Source organism: Myotis nattereri, assembly GCF_964212035.1.
Source record: "Myotis nattereri genome assembly, chromosome: 3".
NCBI classification, from domain to species: Eukaryota; Metazoa; Chordata; class Mammalia; order Chiroptera; family Vespertilionidae; genus Myotis; species Myotis nattereri.
The window spans coordinates 59,636,876-59,655,319 of NC_138077.1; the positions used below are offsets into that span (position 1 = coordinate 59,636,876).

The following is an 18,444-nucleotide window of genomic DNA, read 5'->3' on the forward strand; positions in this document are numbered from 1 at the left end:
AGGTTCTGCGTAGGTTCTGTGTCTAGGTTCTGTGTCCTGTTGTCTTGTTACATCTGTATTTATACCAGTTGATTCCAATCCTATCAATCTCTATTCCAAAGGTTAGGGCGTTTCTTATCTCCATTCCAGGGAGTAAAGATTATGTAGCTTAAGCATGATTGTTCACAGTTAAAGTGATTAATTACCCGCCTGGCACTTGGGTAAGGGGTTTTATTCCCTCCCTAACTTCAGGGGAAAACCCTACCTGGGGAAACAACCTTTCTCAGAGAGGTAACCTTAGTTAAAACACATAGTGCCAAGAAGGTGAGCAAACATATTAAGAACAGTATGCCATGTATGCCAGGTCCCTTGAAACAGCAAGGATGGACCAGCTCCCGGCAAGCTCTCATTTGCATTATCTGGTATAATCCCCAGCTTCCTGCAGATGATGTTTTCCAGTTTCTTGGTGTGGCTAGCTAGGCGGTCTTCCAACTGGGATGAATTCACATACTCCTTCAGGAGGTACATGAGCACACAGATAGTTTTACAGGAGTCATTTTTCAGGTCATCACTTTCCCTCTGTCCTTAAAAATTGAAACGCTTGTGAATGCACCTCAATGCTGGTTCTTATCTTCTACCTCTACTTTCACTGTCACCCTCCCCCACTACAGAAAAGGAGCATCTTATGAGTAGTACCATAGAAACATGGTATATTGTCCCAAGTTGTACGTGTCTTCAGGATGCCAACAAAAGGACAATTCTGGATATTAGTTTTACTTAAATAAGGACTTTTTTCCACTTCTTACAATTATTTTTTAAATATATTTTATTGATTTTTTTACAGAGAGGAAGGGAGAGGAATAAAGAGTTAGAAACATCGATGAGAGAGAAACATCGATCAGCTGCCTCCCGCACACCCCTGACTGGGGATGTGCCTGCAACCAAAGTACATGCCCTTGACCAGAATCGAACCTGGGACCCTTCAATACGCAGGCTGACGCTCTATCCACTGAGCCAAACCGGTTGGGGCACCATTAGTTTCTTTAAATGCAGAGCTCTTAAGGAAGAGTTCCAGAGAACAAAGCAAAGAGTTTTGGTGAGAAATATCCAAGGTTATGACATATTCTTTCATGGGATGGCTTCTTGCTTGAACTGTCAAAATAGCAAAATAACATTTTTAGCAAATATAATTATACAGGCAAAGGTATGTACAATTAAAATTCTTACTTTCCCAACTCTTTCTGAGTAAATGAATTAGACAAAGTGCCTCAAAGTGAAAAGGTAACATTTAAAGTCAGTGTTTCCCATAGCTATATAACCAAGCCTTTTTCAATCAGATTTCCAACTATTGCAACAAAATTAAAGAAGACCCTACTGAGTTGTTGATTGGCAGGTCATTAAAAATAATCTGTAATGATAGAACACTATGTATTTATTAGTATTTAATTAAGGAGGAGAACTGAGTGACACCATAGCAAAATTCCTTCCAGGCAAATCTACTATTTATATGAACACATTTTCTCATGCTTATGTCTGTAGAACCAAAAAATAAGCTTAAGTGATGCTGAATCTTGTCTCATTCTAAAAACAAGAATTATTAATTATGGATATAGGAATTAATGGGGGAAGGGAACCATCTACCTCATTAAAGAAGCATTTCTGGAAAGACTTTACTTTGTATATTTAACTAGAGGCCCAATGCACAAAATTCATGCAAGAGTAGGCCTTCGGGCAGCTGCCTGGATCCCTCCCTCGCAGCCATGGCGGCTGCAGCTCTGGCTTAGTCTGGGAGGACATCCTGTCTAATTAGCATATTATGCTTTTATTATTATAGATCATTACTTATCAAAATATGTAGTCTTTATAGAGAAGAGAAGAGTCCTCCAGTCTCTTGTCGGGAGGTAAAGCACCTGCTGATGGCATGCTGAAAGTGCGCTGGGAAAGGAGGCTGGAGGTCTCAGCAGCACTTGTTGCACTTGGTGTTGGTCCTAGTCCCCACTCCCTGGTGCCTATAAGTGTGAAACTTCTCTGACTTTTTTTCCATGGCTTCTGTGGAGCGTAGGCCTATCTTGTGCTAGAATCTGGGAGAAGCAGACACCTGGGGTCTCCCATTCCTGGTTCCTTTCAAATTCTTCACCTCACCTATTCCCCATGTCGGTGTACTGAATCCATCCTCTCCTGTCTGGTTTTTAGCATCTTTGTTCTTTTTGCTTGCCACTTTGATATTGTGACTCTGTTCTGGTCCAGTATATGTCTGTCTTGGCCCTACACATAACCTGCTCCTTCTACTGGGTGTCTTTGAACCCTAAAGCACGTACCCAGCCTAGAAGGTCCCCCTATTCCCTTGCTTCAAATGTCTGACCAAACCTTCCCTTTCCTGGAAGCCTTCCCTCACTAGACCCCTCCACTCTGCTATTTCAGTCACCCTGCCCTAAATAAACCCAGGTCTTTGAATGCACTGCACTTCCCCTTCTCTGTCTTGGCACACACTCTGCCCTCTGCTCCATGCCCTATCCAACTCTTATTCTATGTGACTTGGCTCAGGCATCATCTTCTTTGGCTAGCCTTCCCTGCTCTCCTAGTCTGGGCGAGGTGGCCCCCCATTCTTTCCAGTAGCACACTGGACTCCTCCTGTCGCAGCACATATGGCGCTCTATTGTAATGGCCCATTTCCTGGTCAGTTTTCACCAGTACACTGTCCTGCTAGAGAACAGGACTGAGACTCTGTCATCTAGTGTCCTCCACATCTCACGGGGTCTGGCAACTAGCAGGTCCTCGATAATTGTGAAATAAAGAAATGAGCCCGGCTGGTGTGACTCCGAGCTTTGACCCATGAACCAGGAGATCATGGTTAGATTCCCTGTCAGAGCACATGTACAGGTTGCTGGCTCAACCCCCAGTAGGGGGCATGCAGGAGGGAGCTGATCAATGATTCTCTTTCATCATTGATGTTTCTCTCTCCCTCTCCCTTCCTCTCTGATATCAATAAAAACATTTTTAAAAAATAAATGAGTGTGTGATTACATTAAAATGGAAAGCCAATCAGAACTATCTGTCCCTGTGTTTTATTCTCATATCCCCTTTTGTGTATATAGCATAGTGCCTGGCACTAGAAGTGCTTGTTTTATTAAATCATTGCTATAAAAACAGAAAAAGACAAGAAATAGTTCCCACTTGGAGAAACCCCTAAAGTTCAGTGATAGGTTTACTATTCAATTTTAGATGTTTTCAGGGCCCTCAAAGTAATTTTCATCCAGTCAAGGATCTGTTACCACTCTCTAGGAAATCTCTCACACCTCAGGAAGAACCCAAACACCTCTTCAATCTGCCTTCAAAGCTGATTCTATGGAAAGAGCATAAAAAGTTTATGGGAAAATAAAGCGATAAAGCTTTTCCTTTGTCTCTTACTGGCTCCTATTTATTTAATTTTTTTAACCACCCAAGACTAACTTTTAAGGTCGGTAGAGATTCAAGATCCAATGTACTCATAAACTCAGTTGCAAAAAAAATATTTTTCTGGCATTCATTTTTGATTATTCTTGAATTCACTTTTGAGTCTGCAAACTACAAGAAATATAAAAGCTCAGCCTTCAGTAAGCTGGGGTCTATAGCCCCCTCCCCCCAGGTTGGCATATACATTCCAGGGAAGCTTGTATAAACCACAGTGTCATCTGTCTGTGCTGATCATATGCTGAGATGCCTGGTCCACACAGTTTGCTGTCCACCTGTCACTTGTTCCTATCAGCTGGCCCCTTTGGTCTGGCTTTCTCTGTCTGAATTCTTTAGACAAAGGCAAATCACTCTGCAGCTGCCATGGTGTGCTAGAGCCTGGGGACCTCCTCTGGAGGTTGCTGAGACCCATTCATCTGGATGGGTCAGCCATTTATTGGGACTTGGTTTAGCTGGTGGTTCTCCGGGTCTCACCTGGAGTCATCCATGTATCTGCAGTCACCACGCAGCCTCATTCACATGGCTGGCAGTGCTGAGCTTTGCCTGAACCTCTCTCTCCGTGTGGTCTCTCATTCTCAAGGAGGCCCGCCCAGCTTTGCATGGTGGTCTCAAGTAGCAAGAAATGGACAAATCCTAAGGCACAAGCACTTTTCCAGCCTCTGCTCGTGTCATGTTTGCTATTAGCCAAAGTAGGATTCAAGGAGGTAAAAATAAAACATAAAAATACTCCATCTCCTGAGGGGAGGAGCAGCAAAGTCACATTGCAAAGGGGCATGCATACAAGGATGGGAGGGCACGGTGGGCATTTTTTTTTGCAACCTATCACAGTGGTTTTATTCATTCAGTCATTTAGTTGCCAATGTTTCAAAATTGGAGCTTCATATAAAAGTCTTCTCTGGGAAAATCACCTAGCCTACTTAACCCATTTATATTTCCTGCCTGGTCTGTTGCACTTGAGTTTGTAATAATAAAGCCTGGCTTACAAGATTTTTGTGTGTGAAATTAAATGAGGTAATGTCTGTGGGGAAATCTGGCAAGAGGACGCATTCGATATATGGTTTCTTCCTTCCTGAATACAAGTAGCCACGAAGTTGATACCTGACCATGGCTAACGAGAATAGCCAAGATGAAGGACAAGGAAGTCATGGAAAAAGTGACTGGAAAGTAATCCCTTAGTCTGTTTTCAAAGAAATAAAGGTATGAAGAAACAAGATTCTTAAAGAATTTATACAAATTTAAGGAATTGAGGGAGCAGTAGTAAACATCTGTTTGCTTTGCTTTGCTTTGAAAGCTCTGAACAATTCACCCAGCTCATCCTTAGGAGGCACCTGCTGAGAGCTGTCTAGACCTGGTCCCTATGTGTAAATATCTGTGCCAGAGCATAATTCGTCTTCTCACTGGTCTCCAGAGAGTGACACTTCCCTATTCCTTCCTGTCCTGAGTCAGGACTGAGTAGAGAAGTCTCTGCCACACACAGCAGGCACTAACTACTTCAGTTCCTTTCCTAGAGAGCTTTAAATTCTCTGCCTTCAGGCCCTGGCGGGGTGGCTCAGTTGATTGGAGCATTGTCCTTACACCAAAGGTCATGGGCTCAATTTCTGGTCAGGGCACATACCCAGGTTGCGGGTTCAATCCCTGGTCAGGCTTGCGTGGGAGACAACCAATCGATGTCTCACTCTCACATCGATGTTTCTCTCTCTCTTCCCCCCCTCTATAATAAACGTTTTTAAAAAAATAGTCAAAGCCAAATCTGGGCCAAATCAAAAAATACAAATAAAAAATAAAAGCATGTCTTTGTGTGAGGATTAAAAAAAAAATTCTCTGCCTTTAGTAATAAGCCTTTTTTTTTTAAATGGAACAAATAATTAGTCAATCTTTACCTCAGGTGAAGAAGAGACAGGCCTCTGAAGACTCTTCCAGAAACAGCCCGGGGTCAGTAAACAAATGCAATTGTGTAAGCAGTTAGTGGAAAATAAGCTTGCTGGACTTTCCTCCTGCTTTACCAGTTAGGCAATTCTGTGGTCAGTTTGAGCGACCTGCTGACCAGTGAGTACCGCAGAGTGGTGGGAATAAGAACATTTAGCAAGTGGTTTAAAGAAGAAACAGAAGCATTTGGACTTCATACCCTCTCTGGGCTTGGGTTTCTTGAAATCACCAGGCCTGCAGCAGAAGGAAAATGGCTACACTGCAGGTAAGAAACTACCAGATAACTTTGCTGTGGCTCCTTCAGCCAGAACGTATGGACGCTTCAGAGAATTCCATAGTGTCAGAGTTAGAAAAGACTTAGGCCCTGGCCCAAGCTCCCGTCTTCAGAGGTTTCACTGTGGTGTCTGTGGACCTGGCTGGGGCTGGGAGCGATGAGGGGGATGAAGGAGAGATGATTTTTAAAAAGGAGAGTTGACGCTTTCATCGTTCATTTCAAATATTGTATTGGGAATCTGTAGATATCAAAAGGGCTCCCTCCCACCACAGACAGACACATGTCTTACTGTTTTTCCCCAGCTCCCCCACTTTCCAATACCTTCCTGGTACTGAAGCTTTCTGGACGGCCTCTAGCTGACCAATTACATTTGTTTAATCCAGCGGTTCTCAACCTGTGGGTCGCGACCCTTTGAGGGTCGAACGACCCTTTCACAGTGCTCTCCTAAGACCATCGGAAAACACATATATAATTACATATTGGTTTTGTGATTAATCACTATGCTTTAATTATGTTCAATTTGTAACAATGAAATTGGGGGTCATCACAACATGAGGAACTAGGAAGGTTGAGAACCACTGGTTTAATCTATTCAGTCATTTTGAGGCCCACAAACAGCCCTTGGCCAGTAGAAGTTCTAACACTTCCTCTAGGAAATCATTCCTTTTTATCATTTAATGTGCAATTGAATGTGTGGGTTATGTACAAAGGCATAGGACACACAGAGAGCCTGCCTGTTCTGGGGTCCAAGACTGTTTCAGCTAAATTCGAGCTGCTACAGGGACAGTCAAGTTGAGATGCCCCAAGAGGTGGTCGGAGGTATAGATCTGGATCTCAGGGGAGTGGGTAAGGCTAGGAGAATAGATATGGGAAATCATCATATCAAAGGTGTAGCTGAAGTCTTGGAGGAGTGCATAAAAACTGTTTCTTAATGAAAATCCTGGGGGGAGTTCAGCAGGGGTTGGAAATATCCTTACCATTTATAAATAAATTATATTTAAAATCCTCCCCTGCTGAAATTTCTAAGCAATTTATTATGCACAGAGCCAGCACACCAATGTAAATTGCATGCTGGTCTTTGTTCTTAGTTTCAAAGGCATTCATCCCAGCCTGCTGTCTAAAGGTTAGCTCTAGAGATCAGGAATCCAAACACAGAAAGCCAGATTGCGTCATTCTAATCAATAAGCCTTATATATTAAAAAATATATATTTCTCAGCTTTTATTTCTTCATTTTAATGAATATGTCAACACAAAGCCTCAGATGAAATCACATTTACATAAAAGCAAAACTAGGGGAAGAAAATTCAAAAGATAAAATAAAATTAAATTTAAAATAGACCATACCCTGTGTTCTTAAATTGCTTTGCTTCTATAAGTCTTGATTTCCTCTTTTCTAAAATGAAGAGCTCTTTGCTCTGGCCAGTGTCTCAGGGGTTAGAGTGCCGGCCCATGCACTGAAGGGTCACGGGTTCAATTCCCCATCAGGGGCACCTACCTGGGTTGCAGGTTCTATCCCTGGCCCTGGTCAGGGCCCCCGTGGAAGGCAACTGATCAATGTATCTCTCTCACCTCTCTCTCTATCTCTATCTCTCTATCTCTCTATCCCTATCTCTCTCCTCTTCCCTCCCTACTCTCTCTAAAAATCAATGGGAAAAATGTCCTTGGGTGAGGATTAACAAAATAATAATAATCTATACATATAAAAGGTTAATATGCAAAGTGTCCTCATGGGAGTTTGACTGGGAAACCGGGAGTTCTATCGCTCGCTATGATGTGCGCTGACCACCAGGGAGTGGCGCAGAATGAAAGAAGGCCCCGGCCAGCAGCCGGAAGGAAGGCCCTAGCTGGTAGCCAGAGGCCCCGATTAGTCCTGATCACCAGCCAGACCTAGGGGCTCTACCCATGCACTAATTTCGTGCACTGGGCCTCTAGTATAATAATAATAATAACATGAAGTGCTCTTTAACATGCAAACTTTGGGCCCCACCACCAAGTATTTTGATTCACTAGGTTGGGATCTGCACTTATCAAACCTCTGGGGTGATTCTAACAATTAGCTAAAGACAGGTCCCACTGGTCTACATAATTATTATTTCTGCTGTAACAAATTACTATAAATGTAGTGGCTTCAAACTGCAAATTTATTCTCTTATAGTTCTCCAGGTCAGAACTCTGAGATCAGTTTCATTGGGCTAATGTCAAGGTGTTGGTAAGCCTGCTTCCTTTTAGAGACTCCAGGGGAGAATCTGTTTCACTGCTTTTCCCAGATTCCCCAGGCTCTCTACGGTCTGTGGCCTCACACCATCTTCAAAGCACAGCACTCCAGTCTCTGTTTCCATCACATCACCTTTTCATTTTCTGCAGTAAAATCTCCCTCTACCTCCCTCTAGTAAGGACACTTGTGATTACATTTAGGGCACACCCAAAAAATCTAGGCTTATTCAACCATCTTAATCCTTAACTTAATTACAACTGCAGTATAAGATCTGCAAAAATCATATCTCTTCTGCTATTTAAGGTAACATCTACAAGTTCCAGGGATTAAGATATAAATATCTTTGAGGGTTATTTTCAGCCTACTGCAATTATCTGCAGGTTCCCCTAACGACCTATAGTCTAAGTTCCCAACAGGTGAATTAGAAATACTGGACTCCTTAGAGAGTAAAAATGGTAGCTGTAGCTCCATCTCTACCCTGACGTGTGTCTCTCTCCCTCTCTCTCTCTGCTTCATGCCCAGTAAAAGGAAGGGAGGTGCACCATCTGCTTGTCCCATCAGGGTGTTACCAGATCAGAGTCAGTAGAAAACAACTCATAAAACCACTCTTGACAAATAAATCATATCCTGGGGACTAGGTGAGAATTAAAAAACTGTGTAGTCAGGAGCTGTCAAAGAACTGATGGTACTGAAGTTACATGGAGCTCAGTAATCTGTTCTTTTATTTAGAAGAGATGCATATAATTCTCTTGCAAAGAAATGAAATCATACTTTTATGTTGGATAAAATTATTCAGAAATCTGGATTGAAGAAAACATATAAACACACTTGCTAAATGTTAGACTTTTTTTGTATAAGATATATTTGCACATAGTCACTGAATCAGCGGGAGTTGAAGGCTTGGATTTTCATAGCAAATATAAGCAGAGTTGAGATTTGGTCCTTGATCTCAAAAGCCCAGGGAAAGCAGCTGCAGGAAATGGCTTCCTTCATTCGGATACCTTCAGCAGTGAGGGACCTGGAATTTTAAAGCTCTAAAGAACTCACCTGGCACTTTTCTCTCAGAGGAGTAGGAAAACCAACTGATGTGATAGTGACTCAGCAGTTTCCGCCCTCCTCTTCAGTCGGTACACTACAGAAAAGATTGAGAAAGTGATTTAGAACTCACACCTCTCCAAATCACCAGCTAGCTGTGCTTGCTACTTTCTTTTCTATTTTTTTTTTAAAGCAATAGGAAGCAAATGCTTCAGAACTCCATTTACTAAATCTCTCTTCCCTTGTTCTGAACATACATAACTGTGGATTCTGTTCTGAGGCCAGCAGTTGTGAAGAAGGGAGAAGACCCCGTGCTGGCCAGATAGATGGGCTGCATTCCCGCGCACTCACACCTTCTTGCCTTGCTTGCTGAGAGAAACAATGAGGCAGCTGAACAAAGTAAAGTCACTGTGACCCTCAGTGGCTTCAGGCACAGATTGGTCTAAATTCCATTCCACAGAATTTAGGGTCATTACCATTTCTCAGCAGCTCACATTCCATCCTGTTCATGGTGAGCATGAGGTTCATTTAGAGAGAAGAAAATTGTGCTCAGTGGAGAGTCAGAATGCTGGATGGTCTCTGCTGTTTCCCCAAAGAAATCATTCCAAGCTGCATGCCGCTGCTGTTAACCAATCTGTATATAATAGAACTCGATGTTTTTAGTGCTGATAGATTTTCATATAAAAAAAATTGTGTCTGGAGGCAAAAAGAAGAATTTCACTTCCATTGCTTTCTAGGTCATAACATTTCATATTTGATGTTCCTTTCCAAATATAGACAGCTGCTGGCCTGCTCATTGCTCACACATGCAGGCGCGTTGCACCAAGCTCATCCTTCTCCGTGCTGCTGAGCGCTCTAGAGGACTGGCCCTCCACCCACTTACATCCTTCTTATCTTATATCTCTTAAAGGCATGTGCTCAGATGGTGGCATTTCCCTCCCTGAGCAAGGCTGCACTTTCATCCTGGGCTAAAATTAAGTACATTTATTAGGAACAGCTGGGGTGGGGTTGGGGAATGGCCATTTGTTTTGATGTTTAAGTTAGAAAAACAGGGGGTTCTAACCTCACTTTAACAGCATACATATATTCTTAGGATAGGATCTAAGTGACAACTAAACCAAACAATAAGTACCTTCTATAAACCAGGCACAGGGCATATGGAGGTACATAAGAATGTTGTAGTCTCAGATTTCATGGGGCTTATGGACTGACCGAGGAGTCAGACAGCGAAGAAGAACTCATAGCTGTGTTAAGGGTTGTAGCAATGAGCTTCATGGGCTCCACAGGCGTTACTTTGTTGAGAAACCCCCTAACTTTATTTTCTCTGGGTATAAACAAATGACAATCGGAATAGACTCCATTTTGTGATGGGAGGCAGATTCTGGTTTTCTACTGAAAACCAGAGGGAGAGGGAGAAAGAGATAGAAATATCAATAATGAGAGAGAATCATTGATTGGCTGCCTCCTGCATGCTCCTGTGGATTCGAGCCTACAACCACGGTGGAATATGCCTTTGACTGGAATCAAACCTCAGACCCTTCAGTCCACAGGTTAACACTCTATCTACTGAGCCAAACTGGCTAGGGCTTCAAGCTTCATTTTTATAGATGAGTCAGATTATGTCATCTTCTATCTGCAGTAAGGCTAATTTGGAGAGCTTCCTCTCAAGAATATTGCTATCAGAATGGATCCATGCGCCTCTTTACAGTTGCTTGTTTCAGAGTATGAATGGGGAGTGGAACTCCCCAAACCCAAGGAGGTTGCCATCTAGGCCCAGCAATATTTTATTAATCTGGATGAGGTGATGCATGAGCCTTCTACCCTATTAGGGAACCCTTCATGGAACCAGAATTAAAGAACCTGTCCTTGGAGTAGGATAATTAAGAAAAAGCCCATAAATTTACTAAGTATAGTGAAGGGTGGAGAGTCTATGTCATTCAGCATTCTTCTTCCAACTCATTGGTAGTCTTTAAAATTCACACAGAACCTATTATCTTTCCTAAATGCTTCATATGTCAAGACATAGCAAAGACTTTATGTATGGGAAATCATATACAAACACATGTTCATGTAGAAACTCTTACCTTTGTAGACTGTCAGTGTTGTGAAATGCCCTTTAAATCCCATTAATGGTGGTCTTTGTGCTTTTGTCACATGCAGTACATTTCTGGATTCGGGAACGAATGTGCCTCAGAGGACCCCCGCTGCCCTGGTGCCCTGCCAGAAGGACAGGTACGAGTAAATAGAATATTAGATTAGAAAGTTCTGGATTACAGGAATGAATGACCAGCTCTCAGGCCAAGCACCTCTACCCACTGTAGCTCTCATAATTCAGCCTGTGAAGTATCTAGAAGTTTTACAATCTTTCAGACAATTAGAATACAGAACAATGACAACACAAAGATTAAAGTTGGATGATAGTTATTTTATGGCAAAGCACTAAACTCAAAGTAAGAAGACTAACTGTAGGATTTTCAGTAAGATTTCCTAGATCCAAGGGTAAGGGAGCTTTTTTTATAGTTCCCTTGAACAGCATCAGATATAACAATGATGACAAAATAATCAGAATTTTATGCACAAAGATGTTCACACTAGTGTTGGTTACAACAGTAAAAATATGGCAAACCATTTTTCAAAAAAAATTGAAGTATATTTTATGGCATCAGAAAATACTCATCATATAGTGTTTCTTCTTTTTAAAAGTCCCAATTATTACAGAACTATACATATCATAATATCCCCATTTTGAAGGATAAGAATGGAAGGAAATATACCAATCTGACTATACTGGATTATTTCTTGACTGTGACATAATAGGTTATGTTTTATAAATTTTCTACAATAGGCATGCGTTACTTTTCTAATAAAGGGAAAGTCACCTAAAAAATTATTACAAAAAGTATATATGGGTTGGGGATGGTCATATGTAGTGCCCAGTGCATCCCCCATTCAGTATAGAATCCTCTCACAAGTTGCATGGTGGGAAGGTAGGATGCATTTCTGATTGAAGTGATGCTATTTATTGCCTTCTTTGTTTTAGAACAATCCTCAAGTTTGTCCCTACAATCTGTATGCTGAGCAGCTCTCAGGATCAGCTTTTACTTGTCCAAGGAGCACCAATAAGAGAAGGTATGAGGATTAAGTTTATTCTGACCTGCAGACTGTGGGAGCTATAACCGCTACTTAGTGTTGCCTCCGACGCCTGGGCCACAGCCTCACAGGGCTGCCAAGATCCTCCTTCTCACAGACTGTGCTCGGGATCATAAGCCTTGCCTCCAGCTAGAATCAAGTGACCGGTGGATGAAGCTGAGAGAACAGCAGCACGGAGCCTGGAAACACACGTCCATTTCCATTTACAAATTCTCACTTTTACTCAGAAGAAAGTGTTCCCAATAGTCTGGCCTTCCCTAACGATTGTCCAATTGAGTTTTGGATTTTGGTTTACTTGTTTGTTTTGTTTTTTATAATGATTACCTCAAAATTATAGAAGACTCAGCACAATATCTTCCTCGGCTGACTGTTCTTTGCATGAAAAGGTTGGATAATCCAAGCTCGAGTATTTGAAAGGTCATGTATTACAGCCCCTTGTGGTTTGAATTAATAAGGTTTCTACTCTTTGGAATTTGCCTTTGCTGGAAACCAACACATTCATTGGCACAAGGTGTCATATTCCATGTTTGCTCTAATCCTGTAAACCAGGCCAATGAACTCACTCCCTTAACTCCTAAGGGACAGGTTAGATGCAGCAGTTGTGGTTTGGGGAGGCAGTAAGTATTTTGATTTAAACATGTAATGTCTAAATGTAGGCATTTCAGGCTAGGGCGCCTGTGAGGAGGTCTGCCACTGGTATTGGAGATTTAGAGAAGCAGCAGGAGGTCTCGTATTGCTTAGTGGAAGGGACTGAGTGTATCTCCACGAAGTTCTCCTGAGAAGCAAATAAGACAGTGAGTACAGAAGCAGGATGGACCACACAAAAGATAGATGGTTCCCCTTAGTGGTTAATCATGCCCACTCTGGGGTCAGGCACCCTGGGTTTCAATCCTGGCTTCTTCTCTTTGCAGCTATGTGAACTTGGGCAAGTCATCTACTCTCTTAGAGCCTCAGGTTCCTCACTTGTCAAAAAGATAATAATAGTACCTATTTCATAGTTGTCATGAAGATTAAGGAAAGAAGGTAATGTAAAGTGCTTAGCACATTGCCTGGCACATGATTGGTGCTCAATTAAACATTAATTATGATAATCATCATTATTGCCACCATGGCAGAGTTTCTTCCTCCAATACAGGGTATCTATCCCTAAGAGGCTATCAGAGAACTGAGTGTGAGATATGGCAGGTACTAGGCTACTATGTCAATATCAAATGGCTTTTCTCTCAATAGATATGTGCCTGGGGGAGGAAGAAATAGTTTCCCATACTTGTGAAAAATCAGGGGTTAATTCTATTGTGATTTAATCATCTCTCTCTGTGCAAACCCAATAATCAAGGTAAGGTAAACATAGATAATTCCTGTCCAATCCAACGTATAACAACTTGACCTCCATGACTATGTTCTTGACTTTATGTCCCATTCACTAATGGGACACCTGGATTCTGGATTCTGCTGCCTGCCCCCATTATTCAGCAATATCTTCAGCCAGCAGGAGCTAAGCTCTGATCCAGGAGGCTGAAAATGAGCGGTTGGCATTTCATTAAGAAGCTGGCACCATTCCCTGAATCAGAATTAAATCTCTGTCCTGGGCAATGTATTGCTGCTTGGGGATTTTTATAAACTCAGCTAAAAAAACAAGGGATCCTAGGCACGGCTCACCCATCTGTTTAGAACTCTTTAAAGATAGCCACACGAATTTTGTGAAAATGATCAAAATCCCCAATGGGAAGATGGAACCAATCCCATCCATAGGTGAGTAAGCCTAGCATTCTTATAGTCACCACGTGTTTAAGTCACAGAGTGCAGTGCAGAGCCCCTACAAAACTTATTGACCAAGGATTAATTTTTATAATATTAATTAACTGACTCCTTAAGTCATGAGAAAGTAAGAGTCAGGACAGGGAATGTGGAAAATTTGGACCATCATAAAAATCCAGCTGATTAGGAGTTGACATACAATTCAACATGAATCTAATAATTGAGCACCTACTCTGCACCAGGCACTCTAGGTACATAAACTCTGAATCCTCACAACAATCCTGGGAGATAAGAATGAGAAACACAAGGTCGAGAAAAATGTTTAACTTGCCCATGATTACACAGTTGGTTCTAGATACACTCACACTCTCAACTCCATAGACTACTAGAAGCTGGAGAAGCTTCGTTTTTTCATGCCCTAAAAGTCTAAGGTCTGGGGGTCACATCATCTAGAGCTGGAGAAATCAAATGGAAACTGAATAAATCTAGCCTTTTAATCCAATGGTTCAGTGTGCCGTCAGGCCAACTCCACCCCCATTCCCCACCCCCACCTCAACCCCCTCTCTGAAATAGACTGTCCTAGGGCGTGAAGGACCAGAGCCTGTTCAGGCTCCTCTGGTCTCCCATTGTCAGAAGTAGTATTCTTCTTCCTTTTGTACTCTGTCAGGGTAATGGCCTCTGAAAGGACTTTGTTCCATTTTAGTGAGTTTCAGTGTCCTTCTCCACTTCTGGAGGGTTGTCCTCTAGGTGTCCTTCCAAGTTTCCTCATCAGAGTCTTCTTTTCTTCCTCAAGCCTGAGATCTGGGTGCTGACAGGAAGATCTTTGGCTCAGGCCTTGACATATACAGATAGTAAAACTGGAAGGAAGGAAGGAAGGAAGGAAGGAAGGAAGGAAGGAAGGAAGGGAGGGAGGGAGGGAGAAAAGAAAGGGAGGGAGGGAAGAAAGTACCATAGGTGTACTATAAGAAAATAAGAACAGATAGTCTTACAATTTTGGAATACAGAAGTGTTAATTTCCTAAACTTCTTATAAATTAATATTAAAAAGACAAATAACCCAATAGAAAAATTATAAAGCACTTTTATAAGAAATTCATAGAAAAATTACAAAGATTCAATAAACATACAGATTCTCAATCTTACTCATAATAAAAGAAATACAAAATGAAAATGAATTTTTTTAACCTGAAAGGGCAAAATTATTCATAATAACCTATATTTGTGAAGATGTGGGTGATTAGACACTTTCACATATTTTTGTTGTGAGAATAGAGTGTTACAATGACTTGGCAATTTTGTTCATATATGCATTGGACATATCCGAGAGGATATACAAGAAAATTGTGGAGCTCTGATGCCTCTGAGGATTGGCTCTGAAGGAGAAAGCCATTTGCCTTTCAGGACTTTTTAAATTATTTGAATTATTTTTTCCACTGACATGTATTACTCTTTATAATTTTAAAGAATACAATTTATTCACATATCAAAAATAAAGAAACCACCCATATCTTCCAATCTACAAAGGATTCATTATCCTCACCTTCCAGAGCAAGGACTGGTATTTAATGACATATATAAACTAATGTTTTTCTATGGATTTTCCTGCACAGATGTCCTTCAAGGTATTTCCTTTTCCTTTATAGTTGTCATTGGGAAAGACAATTCTTCATTTTTGGTCAGTATGGGAATAACTGAGGGCCAGAGCTTTAATGTGAAGAGTACGGGTAGAGTAGAAAGGTGAGAGGAGGCCAGGGTAATGGGCAGCAGTGGCTATTAAGGAGTGATGCTGTGTCATTGTTTTCACATTAAAGTGCATAGATCATTGTTCACCTACGCATCTTCCTGAGAGTACTTCCTGAGCCAGCCTGTATATCATAACATCTCCCTAAGACATGTGTCCTTGTTTCCTCCCAGTTGGCTGTATAGGATTCTACCTTCAGTTTCTCACAAGCCCTTTGAATCCACTGACCAAGGCCATGTCACTAACAACTGGGATGAAGTTGATCCTGATCCTAACCAGGTAACCAGGTTCTGTGAATTGGAACTTGCCATGTATCCAAAGCCTTGAATATAAATATTTAAGTCACTCCTGGGTCTTTGAGAAATTAGACAGTGTTTTTTAAAATAAATATTAAGCTGTATCTTTTGTTTTACTCAAACTTGGGTAGGAATTTTGGTTTTGATTGTGTGTGCGTGTGTGTAAGCTTGTGTTTTTCTAGCCTAATGGTGACTAGGTAGGCACAGAAGTGGTTCAAACTCAGCAGGAGTACCAAGGTGAGTTGGTTGAACGGAAATTATACAGGCTAGTGAAAATATCTTTATGTCCATAGATTAGTTGGTTTGTTTTACTATAAACTTACCACAGAATACAAAAAACACATTCAACACTCACATAGCTGAAAGAAAGGCCTCTGGCATAGGGAAGAGAGACTTGTCTGAGCTGGAGTCTGTACGTTTATTGTGGTGACAGGTTGCTGTCACATTCTCTGCAGACCTAGGGGACTCCATTTCTTGCTAAGCTTCCTTCTTTTGTTTGAGTGACCAGAGGGCTTTTCTTCTGGGCATCAGTATTTACTCTGCTTTCAGTAATGAGACAGACCCAATGCTACAATGGACTGAGCTCTATTTTTTTTTTACCTTCTGAGACCCCCAGTGTATCCCTTTGTCCCTGAGCTTAGGTACATGTCACTGATAACAGCTATATAGTGCAGGAAGAAAAACAGGCCTGAGTTTGCATCCCTGTTGCTCTACTACCCGCTGTGTCTTTGAGCCGTGGCATTTTACCCGTAAATTGGCATGATAAGCTGCTGTGCGGTGCTCTTGTGAAGATTATGTAAGAGAACAGGTGTGAACGTGCTGCAAACAGTGCCTGGCACACAGGAAGGAGGTGAGAACCTTGATTCCCATACAGCCGTTCGACATATTCACTTAAAGGCAGTGGTAGTACATATAATTGCAGAAATTGTATTCAGGTAAGTTTGTTTTTTCGTTTCCTATTATTTTTTATTCTGAGGTCCTGTCTGCCAAACTGGCAAAAAACAGTTTCGTCTCTGTCTTGGCTGGGAATTGCGCTCTTAAAAGATGCCAAAGTAGGAGTGGGGGTTGGGCCTTGCTGGTTGGTCCTTCTCACTGGGTAGTGTTGAGACACCCACTGTTCTGCTGCCATCTTGACAGGTGTAGGCAACGGAATCATCTGCAAGGCCACTCTGGTCCTGTTGTACTGGATATGCCTCATAGCCATTCCCTCCTTCTGGGAGTTCCCAGGTCACAGATTCAAGAACCCCCCTCCCACCAGTCGGTATCCAAAGTCCACACAGAACAAGAAGCCTTTCTCTCTCCTTCCCCATCTCCCACCCCTTTCCAAAGCCCAAGAAAAATCTGCTGCCTCCCCTTGATTTACCAAAACATTATGTCTATACCTACAAATCCCTCCCCCCGAAATGCTTAGATTATTTTTATAGATTCAGAATAATTCATAGTCACTTTTGGTTTCCTGCTCTGCTCCATCTCTTCTCTATTTATGGAAATCTCAGAGAATTAAGTACTGAATGATACTCCCCTCCAGCAAGGGCAGAAAAGGGATTCAGAGTGGGGGGAAATATGAGTTAACAACTTCAAATATTATCCACCTCACAACCATCCCGAAACCAGGATATTTTGTCTAAACTTCCACTTGTGTGGAATGTAATGCATGAAGCAGACATCCTTCTCAGTTGACCACTGGCCTGTATATTGCGTATTGGCCTTTGAGCATATTGGAACAAGTCAGGCCCTGCTCCAACCTCTAACCCCACAGACATGGTCCCCTGCCAAGACAAAAGGTTGGGCTTTCAGCTCCTGCCCCTTCCCCTTCTGCTGATCAGGGCCCTTGTGTGGGGGACAATTTGTACAACCTACCTGGAGACTTTGTCTTCACTTCATCCTTGAGTCTCACCTGGGTTCCTAATCCAATAGTATCTTACCACCTTCTCTCCCACACTCTGGGGTAAGAAATGCATCTGGCATACCATCCTCATTTAATATATATATAATATGCTAAGTATCTGACCTCTCGACTGTTCACCAGTCACTATGATATGCACTGACCACAAGGGGGCAGACGCTCCAACTGGCAAGTTAGCCTGCTGCTGGGGTCCAGCAGATTGGGACTGGGCAAGACAGGCTGGACATGACCTGGAGCCAACCTCCTCAGTCCCTCCCTGCCCTCTAAAATATTTCTTCTAATTAATTTCCTTTCAATGTGCATGGATTCATGCACTGGGCTTCTAGTTTACCATATTCATTTAACCATTTACTTCTTCCCTCATCTCATGAACCACTCTAGACAAAGTTGCTGTTCATTCTCTGAGAATTAGCCTGACTCCTCAATGGGTTGCATCTCCAATTCTCTATTAGAGTTACAATGGCCACATTTGTTTGCTTTTGCTTAATGAATAAACCCAACTGCTTAATAAAGTGACTCCATCTACCATTAGAAAATAGAGAGAATGGATAAATGTCCTTTGGTAGAATTCCTGGTTGGGTAAAATAAATTAAGCATTTATTATATACTAGCTTTGGAAGGTTGAGAGGGTATTTGGACCACACTACAGTTTTTTTCTTTTTTTTTCTTCCTTCAGGCAGCATAGAGAATCCCCAATTAGGTTTCTGATAGTTC

The 18,444-nt window shown here is 41.9% G+C and overlaps 1 protein-coding gene and 1 long non-coding RNA gene across 3 annotated transcripts in view; one reads left to right on the plus strand and one right to left on the minus strand.

Moving 5' to 3' along the window:
* Nucleotides 1-1,004: 1,004 nt before the first annotated feature.
* Nucleotides 1,005-9,428, minus strand: LOC308517293. Its single transcript, XR_013995825.1, has 3 exons — nt 9,357-9,428; nt 8,893-8,977; nt 1,005-1,131 (listed from the first exon to the last, which is right to left on the minus strand). It is a non-coding gene; the product is annotated as an uncharacterized lncRNA (long non-coding RNA).
* HGD (homogentisate 1,2-dioxygenase) overlaps nt 5,365-18,444 on the plus strand; it is a 44,612-nt gene continuing 31,532 nt past the window's right edge. The window contains exons 1-4 of one of the 2 annotated variants that reach the window (XM_081088406.1): nt 5,365-5,620; nt 11,041-11,112; nt 11,921-12,009; nt 15,702-15,807. In XM_081088406.1, coding sequence (XP_080944532.1) covers nt 5,606-5,620; nt 11,041-11,112; nt 11,921-12,009; nt 15,702-15,807 — 282 coding nt within the window. In that variant the 5' untranslated portion in view covers nt 5,365-5,605. The remainder of the gene's footprint in view (nt 5,621-11,040; nt 11,113-11,920; nt 12,010-15,701; nt 15,808-18,444) is intronic. The other variant, XM_081088407.1, reaches the window with a different exon arrangement.